The 17,278-nt window shown below is 37.4% G+C and overlaps 1 protein-coding gene across 1 annotated transcript; it reads left to right on the plus strand.

The window, feature by feature from the left end:
- Nucleotides 1–3,787: 3,787 nt before the first annotated feature.
- On the plus strand, nucleotides 3,788–17,169 carry LOC112570195 (endoplasmic reticulum lectin 1-like). The gene is made up of 14 exons (XM_025248510.1): nucleotides 3,788–4,029; nucleotides 4,933–5,025; nucleotides 5,423–5,503; nucleotides 5,818–5,895; nucleotides 6,385–6,463; nucleotides 7,019–7,056; nucleotides 7,309–7,529; nucleotides 8,184–8,298; nucleotides 9,051–9,242; nucleotides 10,128–10,187; nucleotides 10,491–10,600; nucleotides 10,987–11,064; nucleotides 12,288–12,366; nucleotides 13,108–17,169. The coding sequence occupies exons 1-14, from the start codon at nucleotides 3,886–3,888 to the stop codon at nucleotides 13,180–13,182; spliced, it is 1,443 nt and encodes a 480-aa protein (XP_025104295.1). The 5' UTR covers nucleotides 3,788–3,885; the 3' UTR covers nucleotides 13,183–17,169.
- Nucleotides 17,170–17,278: the final 109 nt, after the last annotated feature.

Genomic DNA, 17,278 nt, shown 5'->3' on the forward strand with positions numbered 1-17,278 from the left:
GTTCTTTGCCTTTAAAAATGCTCGAGTTTAGTGACACGTCGGCAGTCATTAATCGTACCGTATATTAACATCCTCACTTTCCAATGATTAACTCACTTGGAAGGCAGGATTCAACACCACCCCTCCTTCCACTTCCAATTCTGCTCCTTCCTTTCCCCCTCCTATCGCTCGCCATCTCTCTCACCTTTCGCACGCAGGTGCACGTGCGGTATCGGACTTGGAAATCCCAGGTTTTTTTTTTTCTTTAATGAAGACGAGGCATCAGCTTTGGCCTGCAGATGTACTTCCCTCCCAAGATCTCTTCCCCTTTTTTGTAGGTTTTGTACAGCCAGGGAGTGCATAATCGTAAAGCCAAACTTTCAACAAACCCGTTTGTGTCATACCTTGCGCCGCTCCGCGAGGGCAACAATCGCCGCATCCTCCTCGATGGAGGGAGGATACCTCCATGTATGTGGTGCAGCAAGTAGGCGGCAACAGGAAATGAGTCACGCAGACTACGAGTATGTAGCACAACTTTTAGTACTCTCTCAGCTGTGTGTACGCAATTAGGTAATCAGGGCGTCCCAGAAGCAAGGCGCCCCTCGTCTCTCGAGGGGAATGTACACAAAAGAATTTTGTTTCTACTTGAATGAAAAATAAATATAAATAACAACAAGAAAAATAGACTGCTTAATTTTATGTCAGCTAGTGGGATGAAATGGCGAAGAGAAAAGCCGAGTGTCCATATTTCTTGAAGCCGTCATGTTTCGCCGTCAATAATTCCGAAGAAACAGGAATTCAATGTTTACTTCCGGAGTCACAACTACAGCAAAGGAAAGGGACAATAAAAACGAATTCGGCAAAGTCTTTGAATATAAAGAAGGAAAGCACAAAAAAACTTTGATGTACGTTCTTGACAATATTATCTAAAGACAGCAATCCCCACAAGCGCCTTGGTATGCAAGCGATAAAAGCTATTTTTTGCCCAGAAAATGAAAAGGCTGATTTTGGAATAAATCTCTTCAGACCTGAACTTTATTTAGACTTTCATCTGAAGTTTAAAAAAAAAATAAATAAAAAGCTCCACACCGAATTCACACGACAGGTAAGTAAATCTTCTCCAGACCAAAATTTAATGGGCAACAATCACGGTTATTGCTGTCTACGTTGTATTATTATTGATACTCTGTTACTAAGTGGCGCATTTGAGTTAATTTTTCCATGTATATTATTGTTAATAAAATATAAACACATTTCAAATGTGCGTTTGTCATAAAATAAGTCTCCTATAATTTTTTTATTTGATAGATGGTTAATTTTTAGCACTGCATTTTATTTTATAGTTACAACGACCTGCTGATAATGACTTTTTTTACCATTAAAATTAATATACCATTACAAAAATGCAATACATATTTATCGATATAAAAACTTCTTTCTTCGTAATTTAGCTTCGCATTTACTACTGCACTTGTTCCCGTTTAAGTTCCCCATACGTTTGTCATCCTAATTTTTTTAAATCTGTTTTCGAGCACACACGTCAATGGCGCACTCACACTGTCAGTTGTTGTTAGTACTGTCCTGGATAATGAAACGACTGATGATTTGTCTGTGACTGTATCAGATTACTTGTAGACAAGAACGGTGTAGAAAGTGTCGATGTTGCAGATCTGGTGCTTGATGTTTGTTTAAGTATTTTACCATCAGTCAGTGGGTTTTAATAGCTCGTGCTTTGTATAGTTGGCACTTCTGTGAGGAGAAGAAGAGATCTTAGTTTTTCTGAAAGTCCAAGACTTGCTTGTACTGTATGTGACCAGATAACACTCGATTTTGAAATGTTTTGAACACATTTTTGAGTACAGTATGGGGACGAAGTTTGAACGGCACATTGGACCAAAGTATATATATACACACACAGATCTCTGAACAAAGTTAACCCACGTTCATCATAAAATAGCAACGGAATGTGATTTTATGATACTTTATGTTCTATTTACGATATTTGCTGAACGCTCGTGTTGTCCTTTAAGCAAATATCGACGGATTTATTGGGACAGAAGTAACCCCATCTACAACAGCAGCGTCTTCTGAACTCTTCTTAACAAATCATGTATAATGAGGTCTAGTTAATGGAAAACAGTTAAGCATTTACTATGACTCTAACGAAATATACATTTTTTCATTGTAAAATTAATAAAATGTATGAACGGATATAAAAATAGAACTACTTTTACTTTTCAAAAACAATCACGAATGCCTTATTATTGTTTCATTGTTATTATTTAAAAAAAAAAAAAAGAGGCTCCCTTTTCTGTTAAACAAAATTGTAGGGTTCCTTTTAAAAACTGACCTAAAAGAATCTCGTCTAAGCTGCTCTGCCTGTCAAAGTCCCCCTTACAACTCACACAATAACGAAATTGGTAAAATGGGTTTGGATCTGAAGACTGCTGCACTTTTTGGTTTATTTAGTAGGAAAGTGATTCAACCTTGCGGTGATTTCGCACTTTGGGGTGGGGAGGAGAGGGAGGGAAAGGAAGCCGGAGTACCCAGAGAAAAACACCCCCGAAAGCCCAGTCATGTGAACGGGTGTCACATACAGAGAGACGAGATCTGAACCCTGATCTCACTGCAGTAGTGACAATTGCAAGTGTTTTAACCACTACACTGCCTGGCGCCTCATTCTCCGCGTCCTCTCTACCCTCGATCCTTACACTGGCGGCTTGACCAATCAGCGCTCTCATAATTTTTTGGGTGTGAGATCAGCCTCCAGACAGCCCCCGCTCCCCCTTCCCTTCCCTCACACGGCTTTTCTCTCTCAGCACCTGGCTGGCTGAGGGCTGCAAGAAGAGTTGCCAGCACTCGTCACAGGCAGGAAACGCGATAACGTGTTACGTCATGTTACGTGACGAATCTCACACCTTTGGTGATTGTAGATTGACTTGCACAAAAGTGAGGGTTTATGTTACCTGACGCATGCATGAACATATGTGGCCATTAAAGACAGCAGGCTGGCTGTTTACTGTTTTTTTCTTTTTATATATATATACCCTCCATTATTTGTACAAAGCCTGTTCTTGGGTTCATGATTTTCTCGTGGAAATTTTTCAAACAAGTTGCAGATGATGACGTGCACACCATGCAACTTTGCTATCCCGCTTCTCAACATAACAGAAGCTATATATATATAACTATCCTTGCATAAATAAGTATGAGCTGTAACGAAAAAGAATTAACCAGACATATGCTTGAACCAAGAACTTATATTTTTGGCAAAAGCTCTCGACCTCCACTATTGACCATAAAAATTTAGATTTTTGCATCTCCGTCAACACCAGAGTTCGCATCGTCTGCTCTTCTTCTGGAGGTCGAGGAAGCCAATGTGTACTTCGGCCTCGTTCTAGAAGTTAACGGGAAATTCGTCTGCAAGCAGTCCAGAGATATACGTCCGCACGCGAACAACAGCAACAACAACAACGTTCAACAAAGTCTGCAGATCCGTACTCTTCTTCTCCATGGACGTAAGAGTAGTCACCCTTCGTTGTACACCCCGACTTCTGTGGTTCGACACGGTTTTGCATTTTGTAGCCCGAGATTCTAGACTTACTGTGCAGGACAAGCTCGAAGAGTTGCTCGCCTTGAAGCATTTTCCCCGCTCCTTATTTCCTTTTTTGTTTTTTAGTGTCTGATCCAAAATATTGCATAAATTTAGTATTCAATATGTACTTAAAAATTTAATAATTACAGATTTTATTTTCTGTTAGTAATGGTGTTAGATATCCTCGAGTTTGTTTTTTTTTTTGCCATTTAGTGCGTTCCAGTGGCATGGCAGCGCGCACGATATGGGCTGAGGCGATTACACGTCGACTAATTTAGCCTCCGTTTCTTTTTGAGAGCCTCAACAAAAACATGGCTCGGATGTTATTGTGGATAACAGGTTTACTTGCAGTAAACGTGTTACAACTATCATGCACAGATTTCGATCCCTTCATGGACCACACAATGTTCATAATCGATTGGAAGGGACCGTTACGTCTTGATCCAAACAGTGGGGTAAGCTGTACTCAAGATTTCACACTTTACACGCACTTCATTATAATATCTTACATTATAGTTTAGAAAAACTTTACTCTTGGAGGGACCATGACGCATTGACTTAAGTTGTTGAAACTAGAAAATCAAAATCATTTATCCTAACTTGAACCCTGACCCTAACTCAACCTTTATTCCTAACATTAACGTCGATTGTAGATCCAACTTTCGGTCCGTAGAAAGTGTCATAGCGTCGTGGGCGCTTCTAAAATAAAACTATGCGCATTTTTTTATGAAAAAGGATATCTATGTCCCACTGAGTGTTCTTTCTCCTGCACAATTTCTCCTCCACAATTTCTATTTAATTTCCTCTCTCCACCCCTATCTCACTTACTTCCTCTCAATATTCTGGTATTTTATCTATTATTTTGACTATGCTGGGTCACAACAAATAGAACTTCTTTTTTGTGGTTGTGTGTGCACTTACAAATCGGCAATGTTTTGGTTTTGTTTACCTTTTTTTTTAACCCTTCCATTAAATCATTACAGCCTTCTTTAATCAGTCCTCACGTCTTCCACTTCCATTCTTAAAGTTGTGTTTACTGTCACAAGAGCACTTATATGCTGTACATAGCCAAAATTACTATGCTGTTTTTAAATCCCGGTCCCAGTAATATCTTAAGTTATCTCTGTCCATTTTGGTCTGTGCATACATGTATCAACTTGCACAGGACATATAAATATGTAAACAGCTGATATGATAATATCTATCATCTTGATTTTCAACATGTGAATATTATGATTATTACATTCTTTTTTGTGATTTATGATGCATCAGCGCAACTACTGGTGAATTTTTATGTAGCTCACTATTATTATATATAATGATTTGCTATGGATACAGTATATGTCTTATTTGTGCAGAGTGGTGACACTGAAAATTTGGTTGTTATGACAAAAGATAAAGAAAAATACCAATGTATTTTACCTCAAGTTGCAAGTAGCAGAAAACATCAGGTAAGTGATATTTTTAATATTTAAACATCAGATTAAAATCTCTTTGTTATGTTACACAATGTCTTTGTGAGGGGCTGTACATTTAGAAATGCTTAAGCTGTATTTTAAAAATGTTTCTTTATATCTTTAAACCCCTTCATGCTAATTTCAAACTTTGTTATTTTAAGCCTGCTTTTGGTGTGTTAGTTAAATGCTAAAGATAAATTGTTGAAATTTGTTAGTTGATTTCTTTACTAGTAAGGGGCTAGCATTTTAAGTGTGCATTACATTGTTTATAGAGCTTTATTCATGTGGGCAATCTACATTTATCACCGTGTCTTTGATTTAAGAAAATAAGATAGCAAGTTGTGCATGTAAGTGCTTTTGTAGTCAACTTTATCATGCATTTGATCACCAGGAGAACATAGATGGATACACAGGTCCCTCAGCCACAGAACTGATGGAGAGTCTGTTTCATAAAACTAGCTGCTCGTATAGGGTAGGAGATATTTTGCTATTCCAAACCATTGAAATGTTTTTTTTTTTAAAAAAGATGGATTAAACACCAGTAGCTTTTTTTTAAACATAAGAGTATGTTTTCCACTGTGATAACATTAAATACAATTTGAAATATGACAGTTATGCTTAAATAGTTGACTATGCACTGTGGAGATGTTCTATTATTTTTTTAAACAGACTATTTTGACATATCCATTTACTTTGGTAGCATGGATTAGATATAGTGATATATATATAGGCATGCTAAACTACATAATACATTATAAATAATATTTCTGTTTCATTGATGGACAGCTTGAGAGCTATTGGACCTATGAATTGTGTCATGGCAGGCATCTTCGGCAGTATCATGAGAGTAAAGAAATGGGAAAGGTATGAAACACTTTGTCAGCTGCTGTATCTAACCAGGTGTTCTCCAGGTATCCTCCCCCACACCCCAACAACCAGTTTGAGGAGACCAGCATGGCTAATCAGCTAACATCAGTCAAAGGAATAAATGAATGACACCTTTATTCATTTAGGAATATTGTAATTGTCAGTATTAGTATTATTAAAGTTAACTGCATCTACACAGTTTAGTAAAGATAGGGAATACCATTATTCTTTGACATTATGTTAACCAATGTATTTGTAGGCTAAATATGAATGGGCTAATGAAGTCAAGGTTTTCTGACTTGGATTCAGGAGCTAAAAATCACGTAAGTGCATTGATGACCTGTGTTGCCTGCATTAACTTTAGTCTGTTGTGAATAACTCTACACGTGTGTGTGTGTGTTCGTGCACTTGCTTGTGTGTGTCTGCATGTATCTTGATCTTTAGGAGAGGTGCCCTGTAGATACTCTTATTATTATTGGTTTTCAGAAGCCTAAACTGCAAGAGTACATTCTAGGGTTGGGTCACCTGGCTTCCACATCCACTCAAACAGGAACAGACAAGGCAGGTAGGAATTTAAGGATCCTTATTTTTGTGGTTTGACAGCTTGACATTTCTGAGCTAAAAATTATTTGGACATAAAATATATTTTTTGTTATCAGAATCCTGTAAATAAACTAGACCTGTGATATCAGCAGGATAATGAAAAGGAAATTTTGCTTGTGTGGGATATGACAAGTATAATACCAAGCCATGCTGCTCAGAACTGGTCTATTTACAGGATTCTAATTGATAACAAGAAAACAGAGGAGAAGAGTGATGTACTGGCAACATAAATTATGTTTTTCTGTAAAATGAGAGTTTGATATTTCTGTCATTTTCTTGTGACGAGGGAAGATGTGAAATGTGTTGTGCGTAAGCCTGGAAAATCTGGCTTTCAATCTTTCACTTAGTGATCTGTCAATCCCTGTAAACTTTTGAAAATTCTTTTATATGGTTTAGATTTGTCTGTCAGATTTAGAAGGTAAGTTAATCTTAAAAGTAAATATTTCATCTTTGGTTCTTTAAGAGATAAAGAGCACGTGTTATCTGGGGCTACATAATTTATAGTTATGATTTTTAGGTTCAGGTGTGGCCAGTCAAGATCTTACAGATAAGAATGTAAGTAATCTCAAGGTATTTTTCCACTTCAATTAAAAAAAAAGTGAAGGTTTTTTTTTTCCTTTTATGTGTTGAACAGTTTAATTGCATGAGATGAACACTTTAAAAAAATAGATTTATTATGTGAAGTATATAATAATTTACAAGATATGCAACCCTAACTCAGATGTTAAAGTGTGAGCAGATTTTCCAGTGCAAAGCTGCAATCCAACATGTCCTGAGCTTTTGACCTTTAATTTGTTAATATTCTAGATCAAGTATCGCAAGATTGATGGCATTGATTTGCCCTACTATGAAGTGTGGATGTCTGAGGGCACACCTTGTGACTTGACTAATCAGCCGAGAAGAACACATGCACTTTATGTGTGTCAACCAGATGGAAATGGGGAACTCTATGAGCTCAAAGAAATCTCAACTTGTGAATATGAAGTTATGGTCCTAACATCAGTTCTGTGCTCTCATCCACTGTTTAGGTGGGTTAGGTGTGTCTTTTAAGAAACTTCGTTGCTGCATTAAGGGAAATACTAATTTTAGTTATCTTAAGGTGTTGTTGAGAATTTTTTTTTTAATAGTCAAAAAATAGCTTATGAGAATTCAATCCATGTAACAACCGTTGTATATATGTTTATACTAACTCCTGACGTTATTTAAGGTTTGTTTTATAAAAGTTGTCAAAGTGCCCCATAACCTAGAGGCTGTTAGAGTAGTGAGCATAGTTCACACTGACTAAAGCACAGCTTGTGAAAGGTGGAACTTATCTCCTTCTGCCATCTTTACCTTCTGACAAGTACTTCTGGTAGCTATGGTCTCTTCATTTTCAGTGTTACTGCTTTTGTTTCTTGTGCTGCTCTTTTGTTCAAGTGCCTTGTCCTCACTACTGAGCATGGAAATACGCAATTTACGTGCTTTTTTAAATTATTATGATTATTCATCAGGAGCAAAATGGGAGGTTTTCAGCCAAAGGTTGGAGCCAGTTTTGAACCAGCAACCATCAGCTGTCAAGTGCACTAACTGGCAGGCTAGGATACTTTAAATGTTGACCTGTTTTACAAAGAATATTGATTTAATTTCCACTTTGACCTGTTTCACAGCACACATTGTGAGTTAATGTCCACTTTGTGTCATAGACCTAAGGATCTACCTGTCAACAAAATCAGCTGTCATTCCATGTCTGGTGCTCCACCCAAACCCAGTCAGCTGCAGGCTTGGGAGATAGAGTCTTCTAGACTCACATTACAGCAGGTGACTTGCATCACATCATTACACTAGTTAAGGTGACCAGACGTCCCGCTTTTGACCTCGTGTCCCGCCTGCTCATCAGGCGGGACGCCCAATGTCCCGCTTTCTGGCAAGTCCATCAAATGTCCCGGTTGTCTTTAAAAATCACTTTTTTCGGCGTTCTTTGACGGTGGCGACACCATCATCGGCACGTGTCCTGCTTTCGCCCCCGAAATGTCTGGCCACCTTACACTAGTCCATGTATGACCATGATATTAACTTTGTTATGTGTACAGTTCAGGTGTGTCACATCACTGTTATGTTATCCAATGTGTCACATCGTTCTGCTGTGCCATCCAGGAGTGTCACATGACTAATGCTATCCATGCATGTCATGCCATTCTGTTATGCAACCCAAGTGTCACATCACTCTGTTGTGATGTCCATCAGTGTCACATCTCTGTGTTATGCTATCCAGGAGTGCCCCATCACTCTCTTTTTATGCTACCTAGGAGTGTCACATAACTGTTACATCCAACTCTTCTCCGTGCATGACCATCACATTCACTGTTACACACACTATCCAGATGTCACATAATTTATAGTATGATCCACATGTTGACATTGAAAAAAAGAATACAGATTTTGTGTAAAAAATCCTTTGAGTTATATCTGAAATAATTGTGTCATTTTTGCATGAAATGAGATTTGAATTTATTTTTGACACAAAGTTCATTGAAGATGATATTTCATTTTTTCCTGTGGTCTTTGTTCAGGAAAATCTCTTCGAGACAAGTACTGAACCGCTTGAAGGAGAAGAACATGAGCCGCAACCTGTGACCCCACCACCTAAAGAACATTCAGCACCAAAAGCTGCATCATCTGCTGGTACCAGCACCCCCATTGGAGAACTCACAGATAGACAGATGTTGAAGGATATATTGTCTGGTGACTATTGCCTTCAAGGTGTAAGTAAATATAGTTTTGAGAGAGAGAGTGCATGAGAGTGTGAGTGAGAGAATGTGTGTGTTTGAGATGGGGGAAATTGGTGTTTTATGCTGAGCCAGAAACAAAGGCTATGTCACGGCAAGGCAGCCATCCCTGTAAACAGATGCCACTTGCAGAGAAAGAACCTGCCCGAGATGAGAGCTGAACCCAGGACAACCAGTCTTTGAGAGAAAGTGTGTGTAAGGGAGAGTGTGTGTGAGAGAGATAGTGTTTGAGTTAGAGAGTGTGTGTGAGGAATATATTGTGCAATCTATCAGCCAGTAGTAGTAAAGTTTGTTTATGTCGTGCTATCTCTTAGCCAGCTGGCAAGCTCATTGCTATTTTAGACACCAGCATCATCATCCAGAATAAAATTAAAAGCAAAGTCAATCCAGATTCTGAATGCAAATCTGAAAGAAATGCAGTGTTTGAAAATCTAGTTTTTGATGGCCCAGGAGAGTTTTGCTGGTAACTCCATAAAGGATTAAGTAGAAGTTTGTTAGTGTTAGAGCTTGTCAGATTCCACCACTGGGTGCTGACATGAACACTGGTGGCTGGCCAGGAGTTTTTAATGCAAACACCACATTTTCCATTTGTTGTAATATTTTCAGCTGAGCTGTCATTATAGCCAAGCCATCCAGCTCACTTTGAGATAGGTGAAAGAATGAAGTCCCTGAAACAGAAATTATTCTTGCATTTTGTAAACATAGAGGTGTTTGGGGTATTGCCAGATCATTAAGAGTTTGTTACTTCCAACTTACAGACTGCTGACTGTAACTGCTTGGGCTAAAGCAACCTACAGACTGTGTTGACAGTACCTGTTTGGGCTGAATCAATCTTTATGGAACAACTTTATGCCTTTGCAGGGGACAGGTTGGTGGAAACATGAAATATGTCTTGGACAATATGCTCGGCAGTTTCACAAAGTAAGCTACTGTTTTTTTCCCCCCTTAACCATTGTTATTTAAAAATTTTCCTTTTAACTATCTAGGGATCCTCTGTAGCTTTGTGGTTGGTGCTGCAGACTTCAGAGCAGAAAGGTTGGGAAATGCCCTCTATCCACCCAGCTTTTGCAGTACCTGATTTTACAGAATATTAGTGGTAGAAAGAGTTATGCTCTGTCTGGACATGGTAGACCACCATCTCTACAACCGCCAAGCTATTTGTGTGTGATTGATTGAGAGGTTTTCTCTTACTGACAGCTGCCTGATATTTTCTTTTATATTAAGGATCGAAGTGGTGAAATCTCAATACTTTTAGGACAGTTCAATGAGGCCACACATCTCCAGTGGCTTAATGACCATCCAAACAAGAGGCCTAAACCACCAGGTCAGCGCAAGTGAGTATTGTGTAAACAAAACTGACATGAAGTTTTATTATTATTTTATGCACTTAGTGGTGGTGATCATCAATTTGTTTGTCAGGTTTGTTATCATTAACTAAAGCTACAAAGTACCAGCTAATGATTAAATGATTGTATGCAATGAAATAGACTTCTAGACTGCATAATTATGCGCATCCAGATATTTTCTAAAACAGATAATGAAATATGGGTGATTGAGATAATAAACAAGATACTAGAGACAAAACACAAAATAGCCATGAAGATGGAAAGCGCACTTAACTCAGTGGCTTGCCAACTGCTGAGTCAATGACCTGCCTGCCGTTTATACCCCAGCACATTAGCGAAAAGAAAAGCCCAATAAATGAATGTTAATCTTACAGGGTGCTGAACTACATGTATGGTGGAGGAGATATATGTGATCTGACTGGCAAACATAGATTTGTGGAGGTCCGTTTAAAGTGAGTACAAGTAGTCATGATTCATGGCCATTTATCTTTGACTTCTGAACTCAGAATACTTACATTAGTTTGCGAACTCTGTTTCTTTATGTAACTTTATGTAAACTTTACATACCTTTCAACTGTAAAAATGAGCCTGGCCCACCTGCAGTTCATGCCTTCACACCTGCACCCATAGATTCCATCCAACCAGTCACAGCTCCTGTGGGTTTAAGAACAGAAGTAGCACAACATGCAGAGGGGGTGAGTATTAGCAGGTCTTAGACTTTGATGGCAGTCTGAACAAGATGCCACCATCTTGATTTTCTGTGAAGCCAGTAGCAGACAAAAAAAATTGTAAAAATTCAGCTCTCTCTTTCTTCCACCACTCTCATTGTAAGTCTGACTACATTCTTACTGTTCAACTTTTATTTTTTCACGTCTTGTCTGTTAGCTCAGCCAATGCACACTGTAGTCATTGAGGTGAGTGGTCAGAGCAAGACATTGTCATGCATGTTCATGTAGCCTCAAAAACCAAATGAAAAGACTGCTGAACCCATGTATAAGGATATTTTTTCTGAACCGACAGAAGTGTTTGTTCATTTTTCGTCTTACAATATAGAATTTATTCACTTTGGGGATTATTTCTTCCTAATGTTCTATTCCTTGAAGCTGAATCTTTCACTGGTTCTGTCTTCCATCAGAACTGGTAAAATGATTTTAGTTTTCCTATAGGCAAGGGTTTGGTGCCTTCAGGAAAAATGTATTCAAAATAATTAGCAGACAAATAAACAACAGATGAAATGAATATTTTCCTTCTTGTCACAGTCTTCATGTATCTCACCTTTCAAATCATCGCCTATGATTCATTTCTCCTATTGCAGTTTTCGTTGTCTTGTCTCTCTTTTTTTCTGCTGGAAAAAGGGATGCACTGTTATGATAAGGAAATTGGATTTTAACTGTCACCATTTTAGAGGCTGAGGACTAAGACATTGCTAGCTTGAGCATGTCCTATCTTCTTAGCTGCACCCTTGAGGATGTAAGAGTATAGACTTCATTGTGACCTCTTTTTTGTGCATGTCATTGTATAAAGTATCTGTCTTGAATGGAATGGGTTCATTGCTCAGAGTTGGGAAATTAGTGTCATGTTTTAAAGTAGACCCATTCATTTGAAAGAAACATCGGATTTGGGTAGAATGACCAGGTATGAATTACTGTGGTGGGCATGCATTTGTCTTTTTCAGGTGTGTACCAAACAGCCAAAACCCACATGGTGTGTCACTTTTCCTGTCAGAACCAGCTTCTTGTGAATATGTGTTAGTGGTAAGTAGTAATTATTTCAGTGTGCTGTGCACTATATATTTTATGTATTTAAATGATATGGAGACAAGCTTGTTTTATACCAGGAAAATTTTTCCCTCTATTGTGTGTGCATGTGTTTTGGGTGGGGAGGGTGTAGAAGGGTCGTTCGTCAAAATTGTAACAAAAAGTATTATTTATTGCTTTTTTTTTCTCTCTCTCTATATATATATGGAATCTGGCTAGTATATCACAGTAAAATTAAGAGGCAATAGGCAAAATATCACTCTGCACATTTCTATTTCTCCAATTATTTGTTCCTGTACCGAAATAATATTAATTGTATAACATTTGATGGACATTTATTATTAATATATATATACCTTGTTCCATTTGTCCACTGTTATTTCGTAATCGATGCCCGATGCATCTTTTACATTACTTGTCTCCAAGCCTGGCAAAAGAGTTCAAGCGGACACTTGTTTTGTTGTCACTGTGACACTTTTGCTTTAGCCATTGACCAGTGCGTGCTGTGCATGCACTGAATAGTTAACGAAGTACTCTTGTTGCTTGTAGATTAGTTCCCCCACTTCCTGCCTCCACTCTGATCAATTTCTGATTTTGGTACATTTTATCAGCTGGCCTTCATTTGCAATACCTTTTAAAAAGTGTTCATTACCTTGTTTTACCCAGAATAACACTTTAAACTGTGCAGTATAGATAGCTGTTAGCAAGTTTGTAAAACAAGGAGTTTTCTGGTTTCAGGTGGAGTCTGCAATGTTTTGTGAATTGATTGACAAAGCAGACAACAACGCTTTGATAAAAGATCCAGATTTGTAGCCAGCATTACATCTAGCCTGTACTGGAAAATGTTTTGCTCAGCGTCATCTTCATCAATGTTCTAATTACCTCATAAGAATACCAGCTATGGAATTTGTGGCAAATCATTTAGAACATTTTTATTACAAACCATTTGTATTGTTTCTAATATCTCAGTGCACTATTAAGAGATATTCTGGCCATGGTGAAAGTTTACAAAAAAGATGGAGTGCTACAGTGCAATGATGCATCATACAAATGTGCAGAATAAAAAACAATAAATTATCTACTTCTGTTTCACACTGTTGTGTCTGAAAACAGATTTTGATGTGCAGATAACAGTCTGTAGTGCCACGTTGTTTCATTTTACTGCTGATATGTGTGTGTGTGTGGGGTATTTTTTGTTTATGATCGTTAAAATGGCACCATTCAAATCTTAGCAGAAAAATTCCTAACAGTCATAAATTGACAGATTTTCTAGCATTTTGTAGATTAACATACTAACACCACTATTCCCTACTGTTTCATGCATACTGTTGTGTATAATTTCATTACTGGATTTCTCAAGGTGAAGGATTTCTTGTCAGATATTTTAAATGGCACTTAAGGCCCAAATGTCACAGCAATGCTTTCTCTTGATGCTGTGATGAATTTATTCCTCGCGTATACTTTGTGAATCCACTGTAATATTTGCTTTCCAGAAATACAAGAAATTTCAGCTCTACATTGTGGGATGAAAGATATTTGTTCCCGTTTTTTTTTTTAAGCATTAAATTTGTTCCCTAAGCAAAGGCGTCTTTCTCAGGTGCTGGTGGATTGTCTGACACTTTTATTTCTTTGTGGATGAACATGTACATTTGACTTACACATCAGTAGTTTATGAAAGAAAAATGTTGCTATAGTTAGAGGTTTGATACAGAAATGCAAATTATGTTTTCATGTTTGCAATTTATTGTTGTTATGAGACCCAGTTCAAAACTGTTTACCATTTTAACTGTGACGTGTGCTTGGAAAAAATCATATATGGTGGCTGGGTTTCAAATGGAAGTCCCTACACTTAGAGTGTTAAAATTGTGATAGAGATGGGTTGCACTAGTGTCCTGCACATTTCTTGCACAGCAATATGAACTTTAACAGACAATGAATCTGGTTTCTCATTGTCACACTTGTATGAGGTGTATTAGTTGTAAGACTGCATTTGTATGCACTGGGTTATGCTTCAGAACTCTTGTGTGTTATGTCTGTGTGCAAGTTTATATTTATGAATGGGGAAAAAAGTTAATATTTAGTAAGAAAGTACTCGGTCAAATGAAAACAAAGTTTGATTCAATATGCACTAGGTAAAATGCTATAAATCCACATCATACTCTGGCATACAATGCTTCGCAGTTTTCTAAATGTCACCTGCAAAGGGCTTCCATAGTTTTGATTTGATGGAGTAGAATGCTATGTGTCTTCTTTTCTTATTTAATTTTGTTGAGAAATTATAGCATAAAGTGCTATTTACCTGTTGCCTAATATAAATTTAACACAATCATCGTTTCAGGAGTAACCTTAAAAATGAAACCATATTTTTTTATTGATGTGGTGGGCAGTGGTTATATTACTTATAAGAAAGACTTTACATGATAAAGATTACAATTTAAACAATTGAAAAAACAAACAAACGCTATAGTCAGCAGGTAGGTGAGTACTCAGCTCAATGTAACCATACATAGCAGGATATCTTAATGGCTAAGTTTTGTCATGCATTATACATAAGTTTTAAAAATACAGTGCAGTTTCATAATGGCAGACTGAGTCCTTAGTTGTGAAGCCAGTAAAAGAACATTAACAAAAAAATTATAGGACCTGTAATTCAATAATATAAATATTCTTTATTTTAGAGTGAAACACTTGTCAATTTTATGAAGCATTTTCAACAAATAACCTGAAGAAATGTTAGCAGTGGATTGTTGTTCTTGAGGTTGGGTGGAAGAGGCAGTTTGAAATTTGGAGAATGGGAAGGAGTATGTGGGAGAAAGGGATGAGGGAGTGTTGGGGGAGGGTTATTATTCCACTATGTGGCAGGTGTTGGTTAGTGCATTTACTCCTTGCTGTTGGGTTCAGGAATGCTGCCAAGTCAGTAATGGTAATAATAACAATAATAAAGGGGATTTATATAAACACTGCTCAATGCACTTTGCAAAAAAAGGCAAATACATACAGAAAGACGCAACAGTCATGTGACAGCTGTGGACACAGACCAAAACATACCAGCATTCAAATAGAATGACAATGACAATTCTTTAGAACATTAACAAACTGTATGAACACAAAAATAGTGAGTTTGAAATAGCACATGGAGCAGTCTTATACTGATGAACTTAAAGACTTCAAACGATAGTAACATGTTCCAATAGCGACAGGAGACTGCAGAACAAATGACTGCCAGTTCCAGCCCTCGGTATTGTTCAGTGCTGGCTGCCAGATCACTATGTTGCACTGCTTCTATGTTCTAGCCTGGGATTTTTGTTTTTCGGTTTGTTGTTAGATTTATCTGTATGGTATGTGATGTAGATATACCTCACATTGGTACTTATATATTTCCCTTGTTACTAAATGTATGCTTGATTATTGTTTTGGTTATGTATGTTGAAAGAGGCCTGTATATTTACTATTTTGGGGGAAATTTATTGGTTAGGCAAGTGATATCTGTATTTCATTTATGGCAAGACGCCATCTTTTGTACTTTTTTTCCTTTGATAGATATTGTCTGGGTTTCCACTATTGTTACTACTACTGACAGCACGTTATGGCATAGTTCTTTGGGTGGGTTGAAACAGTTCTGTGCATGAAAGATCTTTATACATAAGTAAAGTATTATCCATTAAATCTTGCTATTTTGATTGATCAGATCCCTTTGATTTGTAGAAAAGCAAAGTATTGCTAGGCTGGTTACTGGTTAGTTTCCTAGTTCTTTTGCCTTCACTTTTGTATTTTACTTGCCTCGTTTCTTTACTGCTGGCTTAATTATTAGTATTCTCTCTGTTGGAGAAAAAGGAATGTTGAGGTGACTTTAGGATTGGTATTTTGTTTTACTGTTAGCCTTGCTAGTTTATCAGCTCATTTGGTTTTACTCCAATATGTGAGGGAACCGAAAGAAACTTGAGGTCCCCATTGTCTTTGTTAATGTTATTTGTGTAAAACAGTCTCACATACCATGTCTAATCTGTTAGATGATTGACTTTTCAGAGCCTGGAGTGCCAACAGTGAGTCTGTATGTCTTGTCCTACATTTTTGTAGTTTTTTCTGTATTGTCTGGAGCTGACTGGCAGTGAATATAGAAATATGTCTGGTGTAGATGATCATATTGTGGAAGAATAAACTCCCAGTTCAGTAATATATGATCTGTGTGTAAAATGTATCTGAATAGTTTTTGTAAATGATGCTTAGTTTTGAGCCTTATTTCAGAAGTGATCTGATTTTGTTCTTTCGTGAGATCTGTGGTTGGGGAAGTGTCAAGGTAGAGTTGGAATGATCATGCTAGGGTATGGTGTTGGATAGTGGGATGACCTGTGCATGTGGGGTTGTGAGTGAATGTTAGACAAGATGTTCTGGTGAGAATCATCTTGTAGTAGTAGTTGACTGTTCTTTCCTTGATTTATCAGTTCTAAAGGCCAGCACTTTTAGGTTTTGAGTGTTTAAAGTAATTCCAACATTACTTTTAGCACCATAGCCTATACTGACTGAAGCTTAACTACTTGATCTCAGATGCACTGGATGTAAAGCTGTAATAGTTCCAGCAAGGGCTAGCATAAAGGTTAAACAGAAATGGTGGATTAATGCCCAATTTTTAATAATTCCTGCTAGGTTTATTCCTTTTTTGTGGGCAGATATCATTATTTTGTCTATATGTGGGATCCAATTTGCTTGCTTGGAGAAAATTACACCCCAAAATTGCATCGGAGTTGTAATTGTGTGGTTTCTGTTGGGTGGCAGGAAAATAAATTTTTTGCCAGGAGCATTCGTTTAAAATTTTTTTCTGCCATTTTTAGATTTTCAGTTTTATTGATCTTTATTCTAATGTCTTATATAGATGCAGTTTTCATGCACAATGCACGCAAAAAAAGGGAAA

The sequence above is a fragment of the Pomacea canaliculata genome, linkage group LG8, assembly GCF_003073045.1.
Source record: "Pomacea canaliculata isolate SZHN2017 linkage group LG8, ASM307304v1, whole genome shotgun sequence".
NCBI lineage: Eukaryota > Metazoa > Mollusca > Gastropoda > Architaenioglossa > Ampullariidae > Pomacea > Pomacea canaliculata.